The sequence below is a fragment of the Protopterus annectens genome, chromosome 8.part0, assembly GCF_019279795.1.
Source record: "Protopterus annectens isolate FY-2018-M chromosome 8.part0, PAN1.0, whole genome shotgun sequence".
NCBI classification, from domain to species: Eukaryota; Metazoa; Chordata; order Ceratodontiformes; family Protopteridae; genus Protopterus; species Protopterus annectens.
Window position 1 is genome coordinate 1,689,845,159 of NC_056741.1, and position 22,674 is coordinate 1,689,867,832.

Below are 22,674 nucleotides of genomic sequence, written 5' to 3' on the forward strand. Positions count from 1 at the left end.
AAGTGTATCTATGAGAAAGAAAATGGAGGGTAAAGTGAAACCTTAATCCAAGGCAAATTAAAATAACAGCCGGAGTTAATTAGATCCTGCCTCATTGTAAGCCAGTGCAAACAGATATATTTTCAGGGACGTGTGGTAGGTTAGCAGCATTAAATAAACAATGGAGCAGCACCAGCATTAAATAAACAACAGAGCAGCACCAGCATTGAATAAACAATGGGGCAACACCAGCATTAAATAAACAACGGGGCAACACCAGCATTAAATAAACAATGGAGCACCAGCATTAAATAAACAGAGCACCAGCTACTGCATTAAATAAATGGAGTCCTTACCATGGATGATCTGCCAGCAGGATGTGATCAGGTAGTTGTTTCCACACACTTTTGTGTTTAAATAGCATGCTATGGTTCCGGCGCCTAATGACCAGTGTGTCATGTTTATTTTATTACTCTGCAATTTTTATTTTAATTATTAGCAGGTGATCTGAAACAGATATTGGATGCCTATCAAAACTTTCTATTAAATGCATATGTTCATGTGAAATACAATTTCTGCCTAGCATAATCCAGTTTTTGTACCTTGGTGAACTCCTACTACTGAATTCACATATTCCATACCAAATATTTTCATAAATTTCTTCAAAAATCTGCTCTCTTTTATTATATTTTCCCTTTTAGGCCACCAGGTACACCCTCAATGTTGCAAATCAAATTCCAGTCTCCACCTATAAGTATTATTCATTGCTGAAAGTCGATTCTTTCTCACAGAATTTTCTTAAGCTCAGTTGCAGCAATTTTAAGTGGAATATAAACACATGCCAAGGTAATCCTCCTCCCTTGCTAGTAGACCCTTAACACTACAAAACTACCACTATCATATTTTTTTCCCTCTTTTATCGCTACTGGAACACCTCCCACAATTAACATACATACTCATCTTTTTCTTAGACCCAGATATTCCCCTGCATAACCACCTTGAAATCTTTTCTTTGTCAAATTCACATGCTTAGTTCTTTCCAAATGTGTCAACTGTAGCATAGCTATTTACACTGTGCATTTTTAATATAGTTCACTACACTTTCTTTTTTGTATACATCTGTGAGACCATTCACATTTAAAGATAAAATGGAAAGTGGCATTATACATTTTATTTCTCATCTGTTATGTACACAAGGCTTCTTTTACTGTTTTTAATGTCTAGTTTCAGCTTTTGTATTGCATACCCTAGTGCTTGGCAGGTTGATCTTTTACATTTTCTTTCCATTTGAAACTATCTTACAAGACGTCTTGTTTTAATGAAAACCCTCAAAAAAATCTTCAAATAATGAAGTTTAACCCTCCTATTAGGAACATTTGTCCCAGATTAACAGTTACAATCACAGGCTCAAATTAACCTACAATGAAGGTCATCTATCCTAAGATGCAATCCTACCAGCAGAAAGAGCTGATTCTAATAAAACTGTGAAAGTACTATTAGTGGCAGATAATAGGAGGGTTACACTTCATAGTCTCTCTATGGGCCTGTGCTTCTACTTCCAATGAATGCTGACTATTTTTGTCTTAAATGTATTCTTCTCCCATATGTAGAAAACAACTGAAATGCTTTCAGAAAACATCTCCTGGCTACTGCAATAAAATATTCCAGCTTTATTGTCCCCTTATCAGATTGTCTCCATAGAAACATGAGAATAAGAAACACAGTTCCCTTCTACTACAAGCTTTTCATATTGCACTGTGAACATTTATGTGCTAGAGGAAAACTTTTCATTACATTCAGTGTTCTTTTATTTACTTGCCTTCATTTAAAACCTGTCAATAAATCAAGCCAAGGGCCTTCATCCAGTCATTCCCCTATGCAAAAGTAAGAAAAAGCATATCAGTTTTCTTATACATTATACTGTATTTATTAAAACTGCTCAAAAAGAAGGAAAAAATAGGGGCGCCTGTTCTTTAGTATCTCAGTTACCCAAAAAATAAATGAAAAACTTTACTTTATCCAGTATATGTCATGTACTATAAAAAAACTTTTAAGGGCAAAAGTTTGTTTTACTTGCAGTTAAACTCTTTTCCTTGTCCTTCCCTCTCCTAAATGTTCTTCCAAACATTAATGACATGAAGTAGGGAATATTCTCTGGAGTCCCCTACAAGTTTAACAAAATAACAAAAGTACAATATTTCTAGGTTTTCTTGTTCTGTCGTGTTTCAATGCTCTGTAATCCCACATTTATTCATCAGGTTCTGAGTTGCTTGTTTTCTTCCTGTTAATCTCCATCTCCAAAATCCGGTCTCCATTTCATTTGCAACATACTCCTGGTTCCTGTAGTCAACTCTTGTGCTTTTTTGCTGTCCCTCAAGCACTGTCCTTTGGAACACTGGAAAATGTTTCATGGCATAGTCTCTCCATGGGCTTCATCATCATCAGAAGAAGCAGCATAATCCCCTTCCATTTGATAGCTCACTTTGTTGGACAAACTTTTGTATTTCCTCCATTGCTAAGGGCACTGTGGGAATAGAAGAAGCCAAGAACTACTACCCTCTGGAACTCTCAGGCAGAGATGGTTGTCTGGAGTGGCATCTCCTGGAAGAAACTGGAGAAGAATTCCACTTTCTTCTGATGCAAAAAGACTTTCTGACCGATGGTATCCAGAAGGTCCCCCATGAAGACCACAGTCCTGGCAGGATTTAGGATGGATCAAGTTAGGTTGAGAAAAAAAAACTAGTAGATGGAAACATCAAGGGTGTAGCTGAGACCTTCTGCACCTTCTCCTGTGATTGCAACTGAATAAAGAAGTCTTTCAGGTAAGGAGAGATGTGGATGATGTTAGTCCTGTGATGTGCAATCTCTGAAGCAAGACATTTGGTAAACACTCTGGGTGCATTAGCCAAACCAAAAAGTCAAGGCTGTAAACTGGTAGTAGCAACCCCCTGTTTTAAATCTGAGGAAGCATCTGTGGTCCCTGTGAATAGGTATGTGTAAATGGCATCCTTTAGGTCTGGAGTCACCATCTGTACCACAGGAACCAGGAGGAGCAAGAGAGCTTACAGATTAATGTATACAATTTTGGGACCCTTAGGAACTTCTTTTTTTTTTTTTTTTAACTTTGACAAATCCAAAACAGATCTCCATGATCCAGCTCTCTATGAGACCAGAAACAGCAATGAGTAAATGCCTGTGTCTTTATTTCTACAGAGTAATCTCCTGTTCATATTAGCTCATAGTGAGACAACCTGTAAAATCCATTTATCTTTAGTGATGGCACCAGTGTTTCGAGAAAAGGGCCAAACAGACTAATGTTTTGTTTTTGGGATGAAATGAAATGTATGGTTGATGGATAGTGCATGGTTGAAGGGGGAGGGAAAAACAGAGGATAGTAATTCCTGATCTCTGTTAGATATCAGTCATCTGCTTCTGCTCAACTGCAACTTTCTTTATGGACACCCTTTTACCCCTGGGCTGTTTAATTTTTCCTTGGGGCTGGTAACAAAGGATGTTGCTTGATAGATAATTTCTGCTATACTTTGGGATAGTAGGGTGGAACACATGTTCAACAGATTCCATTGTATTTCCTTCCCCTCCAGCTTTCTGAATACTACCTGGGAGAGAGGTATCCAAATATCAGCTACTTGTCTAACACAGCAATGATAGGTTGCATTCTAAAATCCTCAGACAAACTGCTGTACCCCCAACCAGGAATGTTTTCTGGGTTATGGCTGAAAATGGTCTGTAGACCAGCCAAATACCCTGATCAACAAAATAAAATAAATTAATTTAATTGCCTATTTGTCCATCTAAGTAGTATGGGCAAATTTAAGAAGTTCAGCCTTTAGGGGGTCATTAGTGTATTAGTAGCCAACAGGCAAATCACTACTGTTTCTCATTTTTGATGAGCCTTGTTAAATTCCTTTCATACTTTTTGCAGTAGGTAGTGCACTGTATTTCTCTTACTGTTGCTATACAATAGTAACTATGAATAGTTTAGTCATGCTCTGAACTTTTCAGTTAAAGTTATGAGGTCTTCTCCATTTTGCTATTTAGTGCCACATTGAGAGGTAGCGTTCCACATTTTGTAGATGGAAAGTTAAGACCAGTATCTAAGGAGTCTACAAACAAAAAGATGCCAAGATTGAATGTTCTCCTGCAAATCTAATACATTTCTGTTTGTGTTAACTACTGAGCTGGGACTGTTTCAGTGCACTGAGGGCAGTTGCTCTGTACCAGGGTTTAGTAACTATCGTGCATTGAAGCACTTGTGTAACTTTGGGGAAGTGTCTGTATTTGTGCACCATCATGTCACACTCCTAACTCAGAGCTCCTAAACATCCAAATTATCCTTAACAAATGCAATGACTACTTTTTGTACGTGAAAACAGATATCTCCCACAAATAATGGAAATTACTGTAATACCATTTAGAGATTAGATATTTGCCTGCAAATAATGGAATACCAGTGAGTGATTAAATATCATCTTTCTTGGGGGATATTAACTATACAAACACTGAACAATTAACACCTTCAATAATGGATATGGACAGTATTTCCTAGACATCATTAACACCAATGTGCTGGAGCAAATAGCATAACTGCTCAGTAGAAGCTTTAATATCCTTCATCCACTTAGGCCCTGCCAGCAAACAGCCAGAAGCAGACCCTTACCCTGCATCTCCTCATTATGTGTGACAAATTAGACATAATTTCAACCAGGCCTCATGGTACCACTCGCATCACTAATTCAGACCACCTTTAGGGACTTCTCCATGACAAACCCACTTCAGATTGTAAAACACCTAGGCACATCTCCAAACAATACCATATAAATGGTCCCAAATGAGGAGGTTGTTGCATTCACCCCTATCTTTTACCAGCACCTAAACAACTGCATAGAAAAGTGTGCCCTGCCCTAAATATAATAGCAAATGTAGGAGTAATGTTCTTTCATGGAACTTCCATTTTAATAACAGTATAACTAAAGAAAAATAACAAAAAGTTAAAAGAATTTTCCAGTCATATCACATGCATATCACATACATTAGAATGACAAGTAAATACATTTACAAAGGTGCCTGATTCCTGGAGAACAGCCACTACAAATCCTGGACACAAGAGTGGTCCCCCTATAACCTTGGGAAGTTACACGTCCATCAGGCTCACCAGCCTTGTATGCAAAGGCAGGAAATGTGTCATAGCCAAAATAATCAATGTGGACACAGGCAAATGAAATGAACTATTTTGTGAAGGGCAGGCCATGCATTCTAAACCTAGAAAAGCTTCTTTGTAAAGGTTACACAGGGTCTTGACAGGGGTCACTCAGTGCATGCTGTTAACCATGGCCTGATAAAGGCTTCAAATACTTTCACCCTTGCCGAAAAATTAGATAAAGTTAAATTAAACCCCCTGCGTTGTCTACTACATAATGACTATCCAATAGATCCCAGGTTGTGAAAACTGCAGGTACCTTCTCTGAACATAAACTTGCAACTAATGGTGAATCACATGGTTCAGTGTTGGGCTCCCCCTTTTGGCATTTATTTTGCAAACAAGCACGCCAATATCCCAAAAGTGTGGTTGACCAACTTTGATGATGACTACAAGCTGGGCACTATCATCAGCTCAGCCACTGAGCCCAAACTAATCCAACAATGGCAGAAATATGCAGCAGAGCTGGTGTACTGAAAACAGTATTAAGTGAAATACAAAAAATAAGTAGTAGTAGCACTTGGTAAGAAAGCTGCTCCCACCTCGTACATTACATTTGGTGCTCCTCGTTAGAAAGATACAGTCATAAAAGACCTGGGTACTTATGTGGACAACATTTGTTCCTTCAGTCAACAAACTTCCACCACAGTTAGGAAATCCTCCTATGTGGACCAGTTAATTTCCTAGAAAATATTCCAAGATCCAAGGAAGTCATTATACTACTCCATTATTAGACCCACTATCAAAATACAATGCCACCTTCGGTATGTACGAATCCAGAAATATCACTCAGCTGGAAATGGTTCAAAATATTTAACCAGTAAAATTAAAGGACTTAAAATATTCAGCTGTAGATTAGCAAAACACTCCTTACACCTGTTGCTCTACTGGCTGCTCTTATGTGACCTGTGGCCGAAGGTGACCTGTAACTGGTCAAAAGACCCACCTCTTTTTGACCTCCTATTTCTTTGCAAAACCATTGGCAATGCAAGTGTCTGCACTAAGGACTTAAATCTATATCAACAAATAAACAATACTCTGCACAGGGATATGTTCTAAACTCAACATATTTCCGGCCCATGTAATAAATCACTACTATAAGTCAAGCAAAGTACTATGCTGACTACCTTTAGGGCAGTTTTTCTATGACACTTTTTCTATACCTGGATAGGTAAACACAAATTTTCCCTATGCATGAGCCTGCTCAGTTTGGAAAGTGAATACCATCAAGTGCTTCAAAAGAGATATTAAGTACATTTACTTAAAGATGTACAACACAGCTAAGCAATGTATAATCCCTAGGACTGCTTTCCTAGTTTTGTTCTGATGTTCTCCCTAAACTTTGGCATGTAGGATTGATAGTTCAGAGGTTATGGTTGCAAACATATGAACTTTCTACTCAAATACTTTGCCATTTATTGGAAAGTGTGGTAGGTCTTGGAACCAATAAGAATTCCTTAGCAGCATCTAGGGGCATGACAGCTGGATCTTCCACTAGGTTCTTGTACAAATATTTCTGAAGATTTTAGTCCTTATGAAGCCGGTCAGATCTCCTGGGTGCATGGGGTGGGAATCCTGTTCCAAAGAAGAAGCTCTTTCAGCTCCATTCTGAAGTGTTTTTTCTTCACAGAAAACGTCTCGCCATATGAGATGCCACTTGAAGGTGAAGTGAGGGACAGTGGGTCCTATCATTAGGGAATATATAACTGGAACCTGTAATCCATTTCCTTCTGTCCTTCTTTGTTAGAGGAATTCAAAGTCTCTCCACCTCCCTCTCAGCAGAGATGTCTCTTCCTCTGCTGAGGGTGGACTCCTGACACACATGGATCTTGGCTACAGGTCCTGAAAAAAATGCATAAAACCTGTGCTGGTCCAAAACAATCTTGAGTAGGAATTGAGAAGGATAGAAGAGGGAACTCACTGAATGGCGCTGACAGGGAAATAGCAAATGCTTGCTCAGAAGTTGTCATCCTCTTGGAGGTGAGGACTACTGCCTTTGTCTTAGGAATTTGTAAGACAGTGCCCATGAGTTCCATTTTTGACTACAGACACCTTCTTTTATAACAGTGGTGGTTGACTTCTGCACTTCCTAACATGACAACAATACAGGTTTCTGAGTCAGAGCCATGGAAACCAGTGTCCAACTTGGTGTGAATCAATGTGTCTTTAGTCATAAATGATGCCCTAATTAATGTTTGAAAGCACTGCAACCTCCTAAGGCATGAAGCCAAAGGCCTTGAAGCTAGCAGACATCAAGGAAAGAAGCTGCAAATGTACCTCCATTGCACCACTGCCCTGGGACCAAGGGGATGCAGATGGAACAAAAGAAACTTCAACAGTACCAACCAGTGCTTCTGTGCAAAGCTAGGAGAATGAATCATACCACTAAACAGCCACAGTTCCAAAAGTAAAGGATGTAGTCCACAAAACAATTTACTGTGATAAGATATTCTTGTAATTGGAGATTCAGTTATTAGAGAAACTGATACTTATATTTGCAGAGATGATAATGAACATCGAGTAGTGTTATGCTTGCCAGGATCAAAAATAGAAGATGTGAAACAAGCCTTAGAATGCCTTAATGTAAGGAAGTATGGATCTGTTTTTATTCATGTTGGTACAAATGATGTCACCAACAAAGATTCTCTGACTGTTAGTTGGGAACTGACACCCCTCCTAGAAAGTATAGCTTGTACTGGTGTTAGGACATGTTTTTCACAAATCACCTATAGAAGCGATGGTCAGGTCACTGAATGAAACGATTTTTTTGGATAAACACCTACATGGAAAAATGTCCTGTTTTAAAAAATGGAAATGTGTAGAGCATCCATTTGTTTAGATCAGGGAAGAGAACTTTTGCAGCAGATATTTTGCAATATTTGACAAACACTAGCCAGGATTTTTGCCAGGACAAAAATATAACAGTCCACAGATAGCAACATTTGATGCATATCTGATGGCTGTTAATGCTAGGAGCATTAATAATAAATTTTTTTATTAGAAACTTTGCTACGTTCCCGCAAGATTGATGTTGTTATAGTTTGTGAAACATGGTTAAAGAACAATGACTGGAAACCAGTTCTGTCAAATGTTTTTACTGTAACAGACATTCTAACAAAAAATCAAATGGAGGTGTTATGACAGGGATTAAAGACAGCTATGAGACTTGTGATTATTACATGTTCAGTGATAACACCAGTACTATTGACTGTGTAACTGTGACAATAAAGACAACCCTGGAACATATAACAATTGTTGGAGTGCACCAAAGTCAAGTGCAGATGACCTAGAGGAATTCATACATTTCTTAAATAAAACACAGGAGGGAAGAATAATATTAGCTGGGGACTTAAATTTGCCAGAAACAGACTGGAATAATATTGATTCAACAACATTAGTAAAGAAATTATTCACAGAGTATACTCAGGAACAACAAATGCTTCAGATTGTTAAAAAAAACTACCAGGGGACGGAATATACTAGATATTGTTTGTGTTCCTAAAGAAATTACTGTAACTAAAAGTCAAGTTTTACCACCATTGATGTGCAGTGACCATGGGGTCATAAAGGTTAATTTGTTGCTAGATAATTCTGCCAAACTGAAATCTAAGCCAATGCACATCAGGTTAATTACACATTATAGAGAAGCAAAAAAGTTGCTATATAAAACTAACTGGAGTGAGGTGTTCAGTGGAAAAAATGCAGATGGAATCCGGAAAGTTTTGAAAGAGAAATTGTTTGAGTGCAAAAAGTAAAAAAAAAAATGTTTAACATCAGGGTCTAGGCACGTAACATCAGGGGGGTATATTTCCATAAGAAGAAGACACCTGATTAAGGTGAGAGACAAAAAAATATAAGAAATGGAAGAGAGGTTGAACTATAACTTTGAAAACTGAAATAAACGAACTGGACAAATAGATTAAGCATAGTGTTAGACAAGATCAAGAAAAATTTGAAGAAAATTTATATAAAGATGTTGAGCATAACAGGAAACCTTTTTATAGATACATAAGATGTGGAAGGAGTAAAGATACACAAATTGATAAACTGCGTGCAAATTCTAAAATTTATTCTCAGACACAACAGATTATAGATATATTTACAAAATCTTATGCAAAACAGTTTGGCTACACAAAATGGGTGGTAAGTTGTCCTAGTGACATCCAGGTAACCCCAGATACTGAAATCAAATTAGATTATATTGAAAAAGAACTGTCCAAACTAGATCCAAACAAAGCACAGGGAGAAGATGGAATAAGTAACAATGATTTGAGAAAACTTAAGCAAGAACTTACACTGCCATTACATCTATTATTTACTAGGTCGTATAAATATGGGGAGATTCCTCAAGATTGGAGACATGCACTTATTAAACCTGTCTTTAAGTGAAAGCGGAGTAGGACAAACCCACAATCATATAGACCCTTAAGTCTACTTTCATGTTGTGGAAAAATATTACTGGATAGGCTGGGACATGAAACCATATATCAGCATGCATATGTTGAAAATAGCTCTATTACCACCCGTAACATAATGTTCTATAACAATATAATAACAGCTATGAATGAAAAATTGTGCTGTGATGTGATTTATATTTAACTTCAGCATTTGACAGGGTCATGCACAAAACACTGATCAATAAATTAGTACAACTAGGTCTTGATGTACGGTTGATAAGATGGATAGCTGCATGGCTTACAGATAGGACATGGTAAGTATCACACACCAACTGGACAGGTGAAACCCTTGGTTACAGTCAAGGTGTCCCACAGGACTCTGTACTAGGCCCTTACTTGTTTAGATTGTATATTTCAGACCTTACGTTTTCATCTGAGGTGTTCTACAGTCTATAGGCTGACGACCTGAAATTGGGTAAACTGATTACAAGTGTTACAGATACGGCATGTCTGCAAAATAATTTGACTAAATTGACCATTTGGGCACAGGAGAATAATATGTTGATAAATACATCAAACACTAAGCATATGAGATTTGGGAGACATAAACTGAAAGGTGAATATTTAATACAGCACACCGTGATTGAAACTGTAGACTCGTTTAAGGACCTGGGTATATGGGTAGATTCAGCTATGAGGTTTTCTAATCATATCAACCAATTGGCTAATAATAGTTATAGAACTGCTAATAATAGTTATAGAACTATAGGCTGTATAAAAAGATGTATAAAGTCTAGGAAATCAAACATAATGAAGTCATTGTTTTTAGTTACATTAGACCCAAACTTAAATATGGAATAACAATATGGAAACCCTATAGGAAAACAAGCATGAATAAACAGGAAAGAGTACATCGGAAATATACTAAGGGCATCCATGGATGCGAAAATATAAGTTATTATGAAAGACTAAAATATCTGAACTTGTACAGTGTCTCTTACAGATATTTAAGAGGAGATCTTATTCAGGTATTTAGGGACAACTACCTCTGGGAATGTTTGGGGTTATCAAAAAGTACTAGAGAATCATCAGATAACCTATGTAGAAGATTCTATAAAAATTTGAAGTGTACTAATTGGTTCTCTGACAGAGTAGCTGATGCTTGGAACAGACTACCAAATTACATTAAAGCAAGTACTAGTTTAGATATTTTTAAGACCAGTCTGGACATTTATTATGGAAACAAATGTTTTGGCATACTGGCAAGCTAGAAGAGCTTCTTGCCTGTGCTTGAAATATTTGTATGTATGTATACCTTTAAGATATACATCCCATTGGTAATCATGTATTTTTCACCAGATTTTTAGTTTAAAATGGAAACGCTGTAATGTTTGGTACTTTGATGAAGCCCCATCATTTTATGGGGACAAAAGCGCTTAGTAGCTTGTATCTAACTGCTAATAAATTGCTGCTGTGTTGTTACTGAATTGTTGGATAGCTTTGTGGATTACATCCTTTACTTTAGGAACTGTGGCGGTTTAGTGGTGCTGTTCATTCTCCTGGCTCTGCATGGAAGCATTGGTTGGTCTTGTCTTGTGTTCCTTTTGGATTATCAGTGTTTTTGTAGTTGTGAAGGAGAGATGTGTCACTCCTTATTCACCCAGGGCCAGGAATTTTACAGTCTGCTGGTGGTATTTTCGAACGATTAGAAGCTGGGACTGGTACACTCACATGACTTATTCAACTGTCATCCCAAACTGGATGGGGCCATGATTGGAGTTAATTACCTCAATAACAATATTTAGACTATTGCAAGCAGTTCATTGGGTTTACTGGCAGAGCAAGGCTCAGTCGGGAAAACTGTATTCCCTCACAGTGTTGGATCAAGGGGTATTTAATATTCATGCTAGCAACAGTGCAGAAGGGAACCTTCGAACCGAATAGTTTAAATACAGCATAGATTTTGGAGCCCTGGTCCTGATTAACGAAACTGATGGACTTTCTGCTAACCAGCAGTTAAAACGTTTTGAAAGTAAACTTATGAAATATCTTAATTTGCAACTTGAAAATTTATTTACAGGAATGTCTGAAATCAGGTATTGTGCCTAAGGGGTTAAGATCTTAAAAATTTCCTTCAGGTCTTATTGAAGGCTCTACCCTACACTATGGATGTTTGCCCCTATTTGATAGACAGGATTTTGAATTGATGGAACTTTTCAGGGTCTATATTAGAACACGTAACTTTCAAAATTTCAAGTGTTCTAATATCGAAGAAACAGAAAACCAAATTTTTTCCTAGGGAAAGAATTTGGTTGTCCATTTCTCTTGCTTTGGTATTTTCAGCGCTGTGGTGGAAAGTTACTGGTGGGGTTCAGGTAAGTGTGCAATTGTGTGGATGTGAGGGTTAGGGCGGGTTAGGTGAGTTAGGGTTAGGGCGCGGGTCAGGTAAGTGTGCGATTGTGTGGACATGAGGGTTAGGGTGGGGCAGGTGAGGTGACTGTGCAATAGTGATGGACCTTAGGGTTAGGGTTTGGGTTAATGTAAGTGGATAGTTAGTGGTGTATGTATAGTTTAGTGTAGGGTTAGGTGTAAGAGTTTAGGTGTATGTGTGTGGACTGCTGTTTGTTTGGTGTGCTTGTGTTGTGTGTATGTGTTTTGGAACAGCAAATTTTTTCCCTAGGAAAATATTTGCTGTTCTGTATGTTCAATGTTTTAAATTTTCGATTAATAGGGTTCAATATTAGAACACTCGAAATTTTGAAAGTTTGGCATTCTAATATAGACCCACTTTTCATGCATCACAACCAGTTGGCTATGGAACAACTGGAACTTGAAATTACTTAGTTAGATAAAGTTTATTGTGATTTGACCTTTGAATTTCATAAGGCAGAATACCACCTGATATTTAATAGGGTATAAAAACCCTTGTGAAGTTAAGGCAGGAAAGCAGAAAAAGCTGATATGTGATAGAACTGATTATAGCAACAAAAAAGCATACCCTACCCCCCCCCCCATAGAAATCAACAATACTGAGACAGTTAATTATGATGACATTACCAAAATGGAATCTGTGGGTGGTAATGACATTCCTGCTGTCCCTTTGGACTTACCACTTTCTCAGAGATCGGTACAGTTACTGAACTAGAGGAAAGCCCATCAGGGGCAGGGATATAGTTCCAGCAGGAATATCAACCAAGGAACTCTCTACAGCCACAGAGGAGGAGAGGTCAGAAGAGGACTTATTGACCCTGAATGGGCCTAAGATCATTACTAACTTGAAAAATGACTTTAAGGGTTGAAATTACCGCTCAATTGAAATTACTACTGAGCATTCTTCCTTATCTGGAAAGGGTTAACATTTGTGCCTTCAAGAAAGAGCAATTTAGCTAAGACAGTTTTTGATGTAAATATGTACACTAGAAAGTTGAATTGTAATGTAATTTTTGATGATGTAAACCAAAACAACATTAATATTAAATCTTGTAGGAAACCAAGTCTATATACCCCCCAGACATAGATCTTGCTGTGTCATTATTTGAAAAAACTTGTGAACATGTAAGAATGACTTATAGGGGTAACCTTGACAACAATTTCAGCAATCTGTTGAATGTAATAAAAGAAATGGTTGAATGAGACTATTACCATTACTATTACCACTCCATCAGGTGTATCAAACTGGACAAGGGAGGGGGGATGGCTGTAATGGATTATGTAGACTATACCAGCAGGATAAAGACTTTGTCTTCTGATCAATATGAAGAAAGCTCCAGAAATATATTGAATATTTTGTAATTAAAAATTAATAGGGCAATCCAGGAACTGTTGTTGGAGAAATTAATTACAATAGATGAATACAATTAAATTTAAAATGCATTTCCTAGGATACCTTCCACATTTGGGATTCCCAAAATAGATAAGAACTTGGAGTATCCCCCATTTTGTCTGACTGTTGATACTATGGGGTCCAAAACCCACAGAATAGCCAGATTTACTGACACACAAAAAATACTTTAGATAAAGATGGACATATTTAGAAAGACTCCACGGATTTCCTTAGCAAGATTCATGACAATACATTCAATAACAATCTAATTTTTGTAACCACTGATATTAAAGACCTGTTCTTGGTTATTCCTCACAATACAGGTTTAAAGTTGTTGTTGTGTCTTTCGGCTTTTCCCGGTTAGGGGTTGCCACAGTGCAACTCCGGTCCGCTAATGATTGGCAGTAGATTTTTATGTGCCGAGTTGCCAGCCCTGATGCACAACCTTCAACAAAGGTACACCCATTCACGCATGTCTCCAGACAGAAGACGCTCTAGCTAAGAATCAAATGGGACAACGTCTTACTGTGAGGCGACAGTGCTACCGCAGCATCACCACCGCAGGTCTAGAGTGGTTCACACTATATTTTTGTCACAATACTTCTTTAATTGATAGCTTGGTCAAGGCTCTGTCCACCTTAATAGAAATTGTTTTGAACAGTAATTTCATTTGGTACAAAGGAACCACCTATAAGCAGGTCAAGGGTGTTGCAAACATGATTCTAGCTTACTGGGAGCATAATTATGTGTTTAATTCACCTTTTAGTGAATCATGGAGCCTTTACGGGTGATTCCTTGATGACATAGTGATTTTCTGGAAAGATAGTGAGATTGAACAGGAGAAGTTCATTGTTTACATCAATAACACAACTAACTTCCTTAGTTTTACAATGAACAAATCCCATGATTTTATTAATTACTTGGGTGTGAAGTTAGAATTGATCACATGAACAAACAGTTTACTTCAAGTTTGTATAGAAAACCCACATACTCTAATTCTTCACTTCACTTTGAAAGTTGGCACTCTTCACACCAGGAGGAAGCCCATTTTAAAGTGCAGTTGGTAAGACTGGCCAAGATGATACCCAAGCCAGAAACATTCTATAAAGAAAGGGAAAGTTTTAAGGCTATTCTATTAAGCAGAGGCGATCTCCCAGAATTTTTGGAATTTTTTTTTTGTGAAGTTAGATATAAAAGGTTGACGAATTTTTATAAATCCCTTTTAGGTAGCTATGAGGATGGCAATACTAAGAGTAATATTGGGGTGGATACCAGGTTCAACAAAGGATGTGGTTCTTACCTACAATAAAGAAGATAGAATTATCCATGATATACTAACGAACAACTGGAAAATTCTGAGAATAGGTGGTTTGGTCATGGGAAAACTTGGTGATCACTCATTAGTGGCCTTTAGAAAAGATTGTAACTAAAAAAATTATCTGGAAAGGGTAAAACCTTCCATTAATGGGAGAAGGGGAACCCATCTGAAGGCAAAGTGTCTCAGTTGTAATTATTGTTTGTCTATTATTGAGGGAGAATATGTCATAGTAAAGGGATATGGGAGAATTTTTTGCCCTAGGAAGTGTAACTGTAAAACTGAAAAAGTTGTTTATATTGCCCAGTGTTCCAAGTGCCCTTGTTTCTATATTTGTAAAACTGAGAGGGCACTGGAAGACAGAGCTTACGAGCATTTAAGGGACATTAGGAAAAATATCAGAAACAGTTTAAGGAAACACATTAATGGTAATCAGGGGCATTTACTCAAGTTTTTCATCATCAATGTTATTGACATGGGGGGCATGGAAACAAATTGGAGTACTGAGAATCTGAATGGCAAATGAGAACAAATGTCACTGCTAATTATGGATTGAATGAATGGATTTCCCTTCTATGCTTTTTGAAGTTTAAAGCCTTATATACCCAAATGTTTAAAAATATGTGACATGATTAAATGTTTTTATTTTTTGTTGCAATGTTTATATTAATTAACTTTTTAGTTTTTATTGTTATTTTCTATTAGCATACTTGTCAATGTTTGTAATATATTTTGCACAATTTAATTCAATTTTGTTTGATGTATCTTGACTGCGGTGTGATACGATGAATTTTAACAATATCTTTTGGTACAAGTACCTATTTATTGTGATATGCCATTAAGACACACAGTGTGTTGGTAACAATGTATTTTTCGCAGGCTTTTTAGTTTAAAATGGAAGCTTTGTAATGGTTTGGTACTCTGATGAAGTACCATCATTTTATAGGGATGAAAGAGCTTAGTACCTTGTATCTAACTGCTAATAAATTGCTGCTGTGCTATTATTGAATAATTCAATGGTTTTATGGATTACATCCTTTACTTTTGGAACTGTGGTGGTTTAGTGGTGCTGTTCTTCTCTTGGCTCTGCATGGAAGCATTGATTGGTCTTGTGTTCCCTCAAACTTCATCAGTACTCGTTTGTCATTCTCATGGCAGGCTCACTTCTTCTCTACATATTCTTATTCTTCTTACAAGGGGACTTCTGCAGTGCTTGGTTGCTGAGGCTCAGTAGACATAGCAAGCTGTTTGTTAAGGGCCTAAAGTAATTTCTTATCCAGCTACAACTGAAGGGCTAACTGTTTTCTTTGAATGGTTTTGTAGTGGAACCTGGGAGAGATGGTACAAGTAGACATGTCATGGTCAGGACCCGCAATAAGCACACTGTGTATAACAGTCACAGCAATTTAGCTGATCTTTACAACCACAAGTTGAAACCATTTTTAGGGCTTGCACATCAAACACCATTATGGGACATCAGTGGTTTGCAAACAAAAAATTCAGTATGCTACTTCAACCACACAGAGCAATTTAAGGCATGACAGAGCGTTCTAGTGCAGAATTTATCTGCTGGATAGTCTGGAAAATATGAAAGCCAAACCCAGCTACTGGACTATGAAAATTCAAATCCATTACAGCAATCCAAGGCAGGACTGTTTCATATCATGCTTCTGTCATAGGCAATACTGCTTCATATCATGCTTGAACACAACAGCTAGAAGGGATGCTGCTGCATACCATGCTCCAGACTCAGGCAGGACAGTCCTGCATACCATGCTCTGGTCCCAGACAGGACTGTCTCACATACCGTGCTCTGATCCCAGACAGGACTGTCCTGCATACTGTGCTCTGGTCCCAGACAGGACTGTTCCACATACCATGCTCTGGTTCCAGAAAGAACTGTCCCACATACTATGTTATGGTTCCAGACAGGACTGTCCCACATACTATGCTATGTCCCTGACAGGACTGTCCTGCATACCATGCTCTGGTCCCTATCTTGCTCCAGTCCCAGGCAGGATGGCTCCCTATCATGCTCCTGTCCAGGTAAGACTGCTTGCTATCGTGCTCTATTCCAGGCAGGATGGCTTCCTGTCACATTCTGGTCCCAGCCAAGACTGCTTCCTATAATGCTCCAGTATCAGGAAATATTGCTTCATATCGTACTCCGGTTTCAGGAAGGACTGCTTTATATCATGCCCCTGTATCTTAGCAGTAGGAGCAGTGCTTCATATTATGCTCCATTGTTAAGCTGTACTGCTTCATATCATGCCCAGTCTCAGACAATACTGCTTCATATGCAGCTCTACTCCATCAGTCTGTTCATAGCCCCATTATAGTACCAGGACCTATTTGCTATAACTTTGCATTGGCTTCCACTCTGAGTTGCTGAGTTTCATCATCAAAATCTTTATGACTGTTGATTGGTTAGCTAAAGGACAGAATTCCAGCACTGAAGATGGAATGATGATATATTTGAATTGCGTTTTACTTTACCAGTAGAAGGGTAAGAATGAATATGAAGTGCGTTAATTATATGTATTTACATAGGTAAATCTGGAGGATGTAGGCACAGAGCTCTCTAGCTGTATCTATCTATATATATTTCTCTCTCTGTTTTATATATATATATATATATATATATATATATACACACACACACATTTATATAAGACATTAATGTACTAATTCTCATGGAAGCAAAGTCAGTAATGCTTAGGTGTGCTATGTATTTACACACACACACACACACACACACACACACACACACACACACACACACACACACACACACACACACACAGTACTCTACTAAATCTAAAGGGAGCAAAGTTAGAAGCACTCAAGTGTGATTATATATAAACATGTGAGCCGCTTCCAGTGTCAAGGGTACAGGGTTTGAATGTTTTAGGGAGGTTGGTATAATGGTTAAGGTGTTAACATCACAAACAAGAGGTACAGGGTTTGATTCTCACCTTTTTAAAGAAATTGGCTAGGCTTAAAATGGCCCACAGGGGCAGCTAACCTAGTACATATCTAGTTTTTCCCTGATAAAGTAGAACCAAAATATTGTTTAAAAGTAAAGGCCTGTTCACTTATGTTTTTACGACTGTCTGCCATCCAAACAAATCTGTATATTATAGTTTTATTATGTTTTATAATGTATTTGTTTAACTATATTAGGTTTAGGCTATTCATGTAAACCTAAACTGAAGTTGAACCAAACTTTGTACTGAGTGAACATCACCTTGGCCCAATTTACAGATTGTTTTCTGTCCTGCAAACAGCTTGTGGTTAAATCTGGTGTGCTGCTGTGAAATTTTGTGTGTTTCACACAATAATTAAGAGGTCATCTTTAATTCATGACATCAAAGACATAGGAGACAATTAGAAATATGGAACTTCTGGTCTTTGGCAACTAACAGGAAGAGAATTGTGTTCTTAGGATGGGGAAGACATGTCAGACAAATACTCATCTATGACCACTGTGCATTCTACAAACTGAAGTGTAAGCTCAAGGAAAATATCCATCTTAAGAAAGGTCAGTAATGTCCAGCTAAGAGCTGAATTCTGGAAACTCTTCCAGGATTAGTGCTCTGCATTACGCTTACTGAATATCTAGAACAAGCTCTAGCACCACTATGATTGGTCCCAAAGTCAGGGTTAACATAATCATTGGCTTATGTTACTTCTGGTTTACTGGCAGACTACACTGGTAAACAGATAACTAAAGTTAAATACTACTGCAGTGTTGGCCAACAACATTGTACTTTCACACAGTCTTTGGATTTTTTAACTCTGCTTCCACTTTCTACTTAACCATTTGGTGTTTCTTCTCAGTCTGTTGAAAAGTTCAATAGAGTATTTAAAAGTAAACAAAATATTACTTCCATGGGAGGTAATACTTTTTTATCCTCCAAAGAATTCACAGAAAGAAACATTATAAGAATTGCTGAATAAGTAGGAACTAATGGCTTCAGCCCAAATGGGAAGGAAGGGTATCTGCTCTCTATTTCTATATAATCCATTTGACTTATCCTGCACAGTTACAAAGACCACTAGCTATAGCTTTTTTTTTTGCTGAAACACATGACAAGTTACAAAGATTACAGACTAGCATGAGCATCAGGTGGACTCTAATGTCAGCTCTCTGCATTAAATATAGGCTATATATAGCTAACAATCTAGCAAACAGGCAAGGTGTAGCCAGTGACCCACCCCGGTTCAGACAACTGCCAAGGCATTGGGGGACAGTGCACTGTGGTGTCTATATCCTGGTCCTGGTGGAGACCAGGGTGACAACAGCTGTAGGCTTGTTATTATTTTGTGCATGTACTAACACATACCACCATGTATGCAAAAGTGCTTCACAGAGCTTCTTAGTGCTACAGTACCACTGGAAGCTGCACTTCCAGGATAGTGCACATGAGTATTACACAATGCTTCTAACTGCTAGAGCACCACAGAGGACTGTCTTGGTACGATGAGGTACATGGGCGATAAACAATTATTTTAACTGCTACAGCATCACTTGGAGCTCTCCTGCTGGGATAATATGTGCGAGTGGTACACAATGCCTGTCCCTCTTACATCACCAAAGGTGCTACACTATGCACTTAATCCAGACAAGTGGTACAAAAAACCTCTTACCTCTATAGCACTTCTGGGACACGTGATGTACTGTTTGTTCGCTGGCACACAATGCATCTCACTGCAGCATCACCACTAATAGCTCCCCCTGCCAGAAGGATGCACACTCAGGGCTTTCATTTTTAAACAAGCAAAATGCAAATAACTTAAAGAAATAGAATACTGTTATTTCCTGACTGTACATTTTTCTTAATAAGCAAAAAAAAAAAAAAAAAAAGCAAAAGCCTCACTTCAACTTTTGCATACAGAAACCTGAATTAGCTTAAAAAAACATGCTTAGCAGGAAACTGCAAGTACACAAGTTGTCCCGTATATATTTTTGTTTTTAATTGCAAAGAAAGGATTAATGTTCTGCATTCCTCCTATATACAACACAGTTCTATAACATAATTAGTAAAATTATATGAAAAAGAAAACTTATTTAATAAAATGAGATATACAGAGAGTGAAATCTTGTTGGATAAATACAATATAGATCTCAAGTGCAAGATGCAGTTAACATTATACATAACAGGTGAGATATGAATGTGGAAATCTCAGCAATGTCTCCCCACCCACACTTCTGATTGTATATGATGGTTAGGACTTGCACTTGACCCCTAATTTGTATGTCCTATGGGAGTTTACATACTTGTATGAATCTAGTGAAGGAGATACGAGTTTATAAATTTCAACAGTGTCTTCTTAGTCATAAAATACCTCACCCAATTAATAGCTGCTGAACACCCACTGACCCATTTAACAGGATACTAATGACTTTTGGGTCTTTTCCATTCTTCATCTAGAAGATGACAATTATCATGATGCAGATAAATCTACTCATTGCATGTGTTTCAAATGCTAGTTTTCATGATGTAGATACATATATTCATTACAACAGTCTCAAACAAAATACAAAGTTGAATGTTACCATGGATCCAGGTCGAAGTGCCAGTGCTGCATACCATGACTCATGTCGTGCTCTCCAAAGCTTGTTCCGAGTTTCAGGATCCATGGCCCACGTGTACTCTGAGCCACCATTTCCCTTTGTTATTTCCTCTACAAATGACAGCAGAAAAGACGAGTATTACGACAGAATTCTGACTATTCAGACTTTCTTACCAGGAGATACCTAGTTTGCTCTGTCCCACCAAATTTTCCATGTGACTTAATTTAGACAAACATACACAAAATTGAGGTGTACTGGAAATATATAGCCAACATTAGTTGGCCATGACATAAGATGTCTCTCTGAACCACTGCGCCATCCCCAAAACAGCATTAACTTTGCAACACTGTCTCTTATGATACACAGAACTCTCGTAAAACGAAAACAAGACAACTGCCCAAAGAAACCAAACGGCTGTAATCCAGAAAACACACTGCTTGAACAAGGAGGATGCTCCAAAAAAACGTTTAATTCACAATGCAAATACGATGCTAGCAGGAATACACAGAATCCAACATACGGTTAAGCGCTTTCATCTGCTTGTGAGGCAGATTTCATCAGAACCATGATAGTAATACAGGTGTACACATTTATAACAAATTTGGCGCCAAAAAATCAATTGACAGCTGACTACACAATACAATATTGTATTCTGAATAAAATTCAGAGTTCTGAACAAATATATATATATATATATATATATATATATATATATATATATATATATACAGAATATGTAAATAATTATGTACATGTAAATAAAATATGCACTAAAATGTGCAAAAATATGTTTTAATTTAAAAAATGTATTTTATATATTTATTCTAAAAATATATATAAGGTGTGTGTATATATTCCAAAAAATCAGTGAAGCCAACTAGTATTGTGAACAAGTACTGCCATCTACAGATAAAATGTATGAACACATACAGAGATACTAAGTTTTGTAATGTGTTTAGATATGTAATGTGTTTAGATAAATAAACAGTGTTACATGCTAATAAATACTTGATAAATAATGGTTGAATGGAAAATTTAAATACTTTAAAAACAGATGATTAATTAATAAAATACTTAAACAAATAAATACATGCTATAAAAATACATGCTATAAAAATACATGAATCAAGTATCCAAGATGAGAAAAGGTTTTATACTAATATAATCATTCAGTCCAGGTCGGGTAGTAGCGTCACATAATAGCTGCCATTTACTTTCTAAAAGTGCCAAATAACTTTTCCAATTACCCCCTAATACAGTTTGATCAATATGATCAATTATACTAAACAGAAATGAATGATCAGGACCTTTATCTAAGATGTGTTTACTCAAAGCATTATTGGGATCCTGCTTCCTAATTCTATATGAGTGTTCATAAATTCTTGTTTTAAATTTCCTCTCTGTCTTACCAATATAATAAGCGTCACACAAAATACAAGTGGCAACATAAACTATTCTAGGTGTATTGCAATTCCCTGCTGTACTATGTAAACAATTCCTAGTAATATTATTTAACTTGATAACCTCAGCTTCATTTATGTATTTACATTGTTTACATGTACCACACTTTTTGGTGTGCTTAAATCTATTAACATCTCTTTTACTATCTTTGTTCCTTTCCAACATATTTTTAATATTATAAGAAGTCTTAAAAACAAATGTAGGTAAAGGACCTACTAGATCACTAACCTCTTCAGATGTCGTTAAGAGGTTCCAGTGTTTAAGCAGTATGTCCTTAATAAAATCAATATAAGGACTGTACATAAGGACACAAATACACCTATTTGATTCGACTTTTTTTGTTGTTGGTATAAATGGTCTTCCTAATAGAGGTGGATATTTATGACCCCATTCTTTCTTTACATAAACTACTATCGGGGAAATCAAGTCTTCCGGATAACCTCTATTAATGAACATATTGTATATGGTGTTCAGTTCACTTTCCATAATCTCTTTATTGGAAGACATGCGAGCTGCACGTATGCATTGGCCTTTAAAAACATTTTTAAAAATGTGTGGTGGATGACATCTACCATAAAATAAATAGTCATTTGAAAAAGTTTATTTTCTATAAATCCTGGACTCAAATTCTTTGTCATTAATGTTGACATAAGTATCTAAATAAGAAATACCATGAGACTCAACCTTATACGTGAATTTCAAAAAACTAGTTGTATTATTCAAATATTCTATGAAACTGTGAATCATATCAACTGGTCCATTCCAAAGAATGAATAAATCATCCAAATACCTAGTGTAGTATACCATATACTTGTAATACTCACTAGGAAAAATGAACAAAGATTCCCATTCTAACATTACAAGGTTTGCGAACACCGGGGCGCAAGAAGCACCCATCGCTAC

General features: G+C 37.1%; 1 protein-coding gene across 3 annotated transcripts in view; it reads right to left on the reverse strand.

The window, feature by feature from the left end:
* LDHD (lactate dehydrogenase D) overlaps positions 1–22,674 on the reverse strand; it is a 1,439,596-nt gene that overhangs the window by 173,095 nt on the left and 1,243,827 nt on the right. For all 3 annotated transcript variants that reach the window (XM_044081223.1, XM_044081220.1, XM_044081221.1), the window contains one exon: positions 20,293–20,420. In XM_044081223.1, coding sequence (XP_043937158.1) covers positions 20,293–20,420 — 128 coding nt within the window. The remainder of the gene's footprint in view (positions 1–20,292; positions 20,421–22,674) is intronic.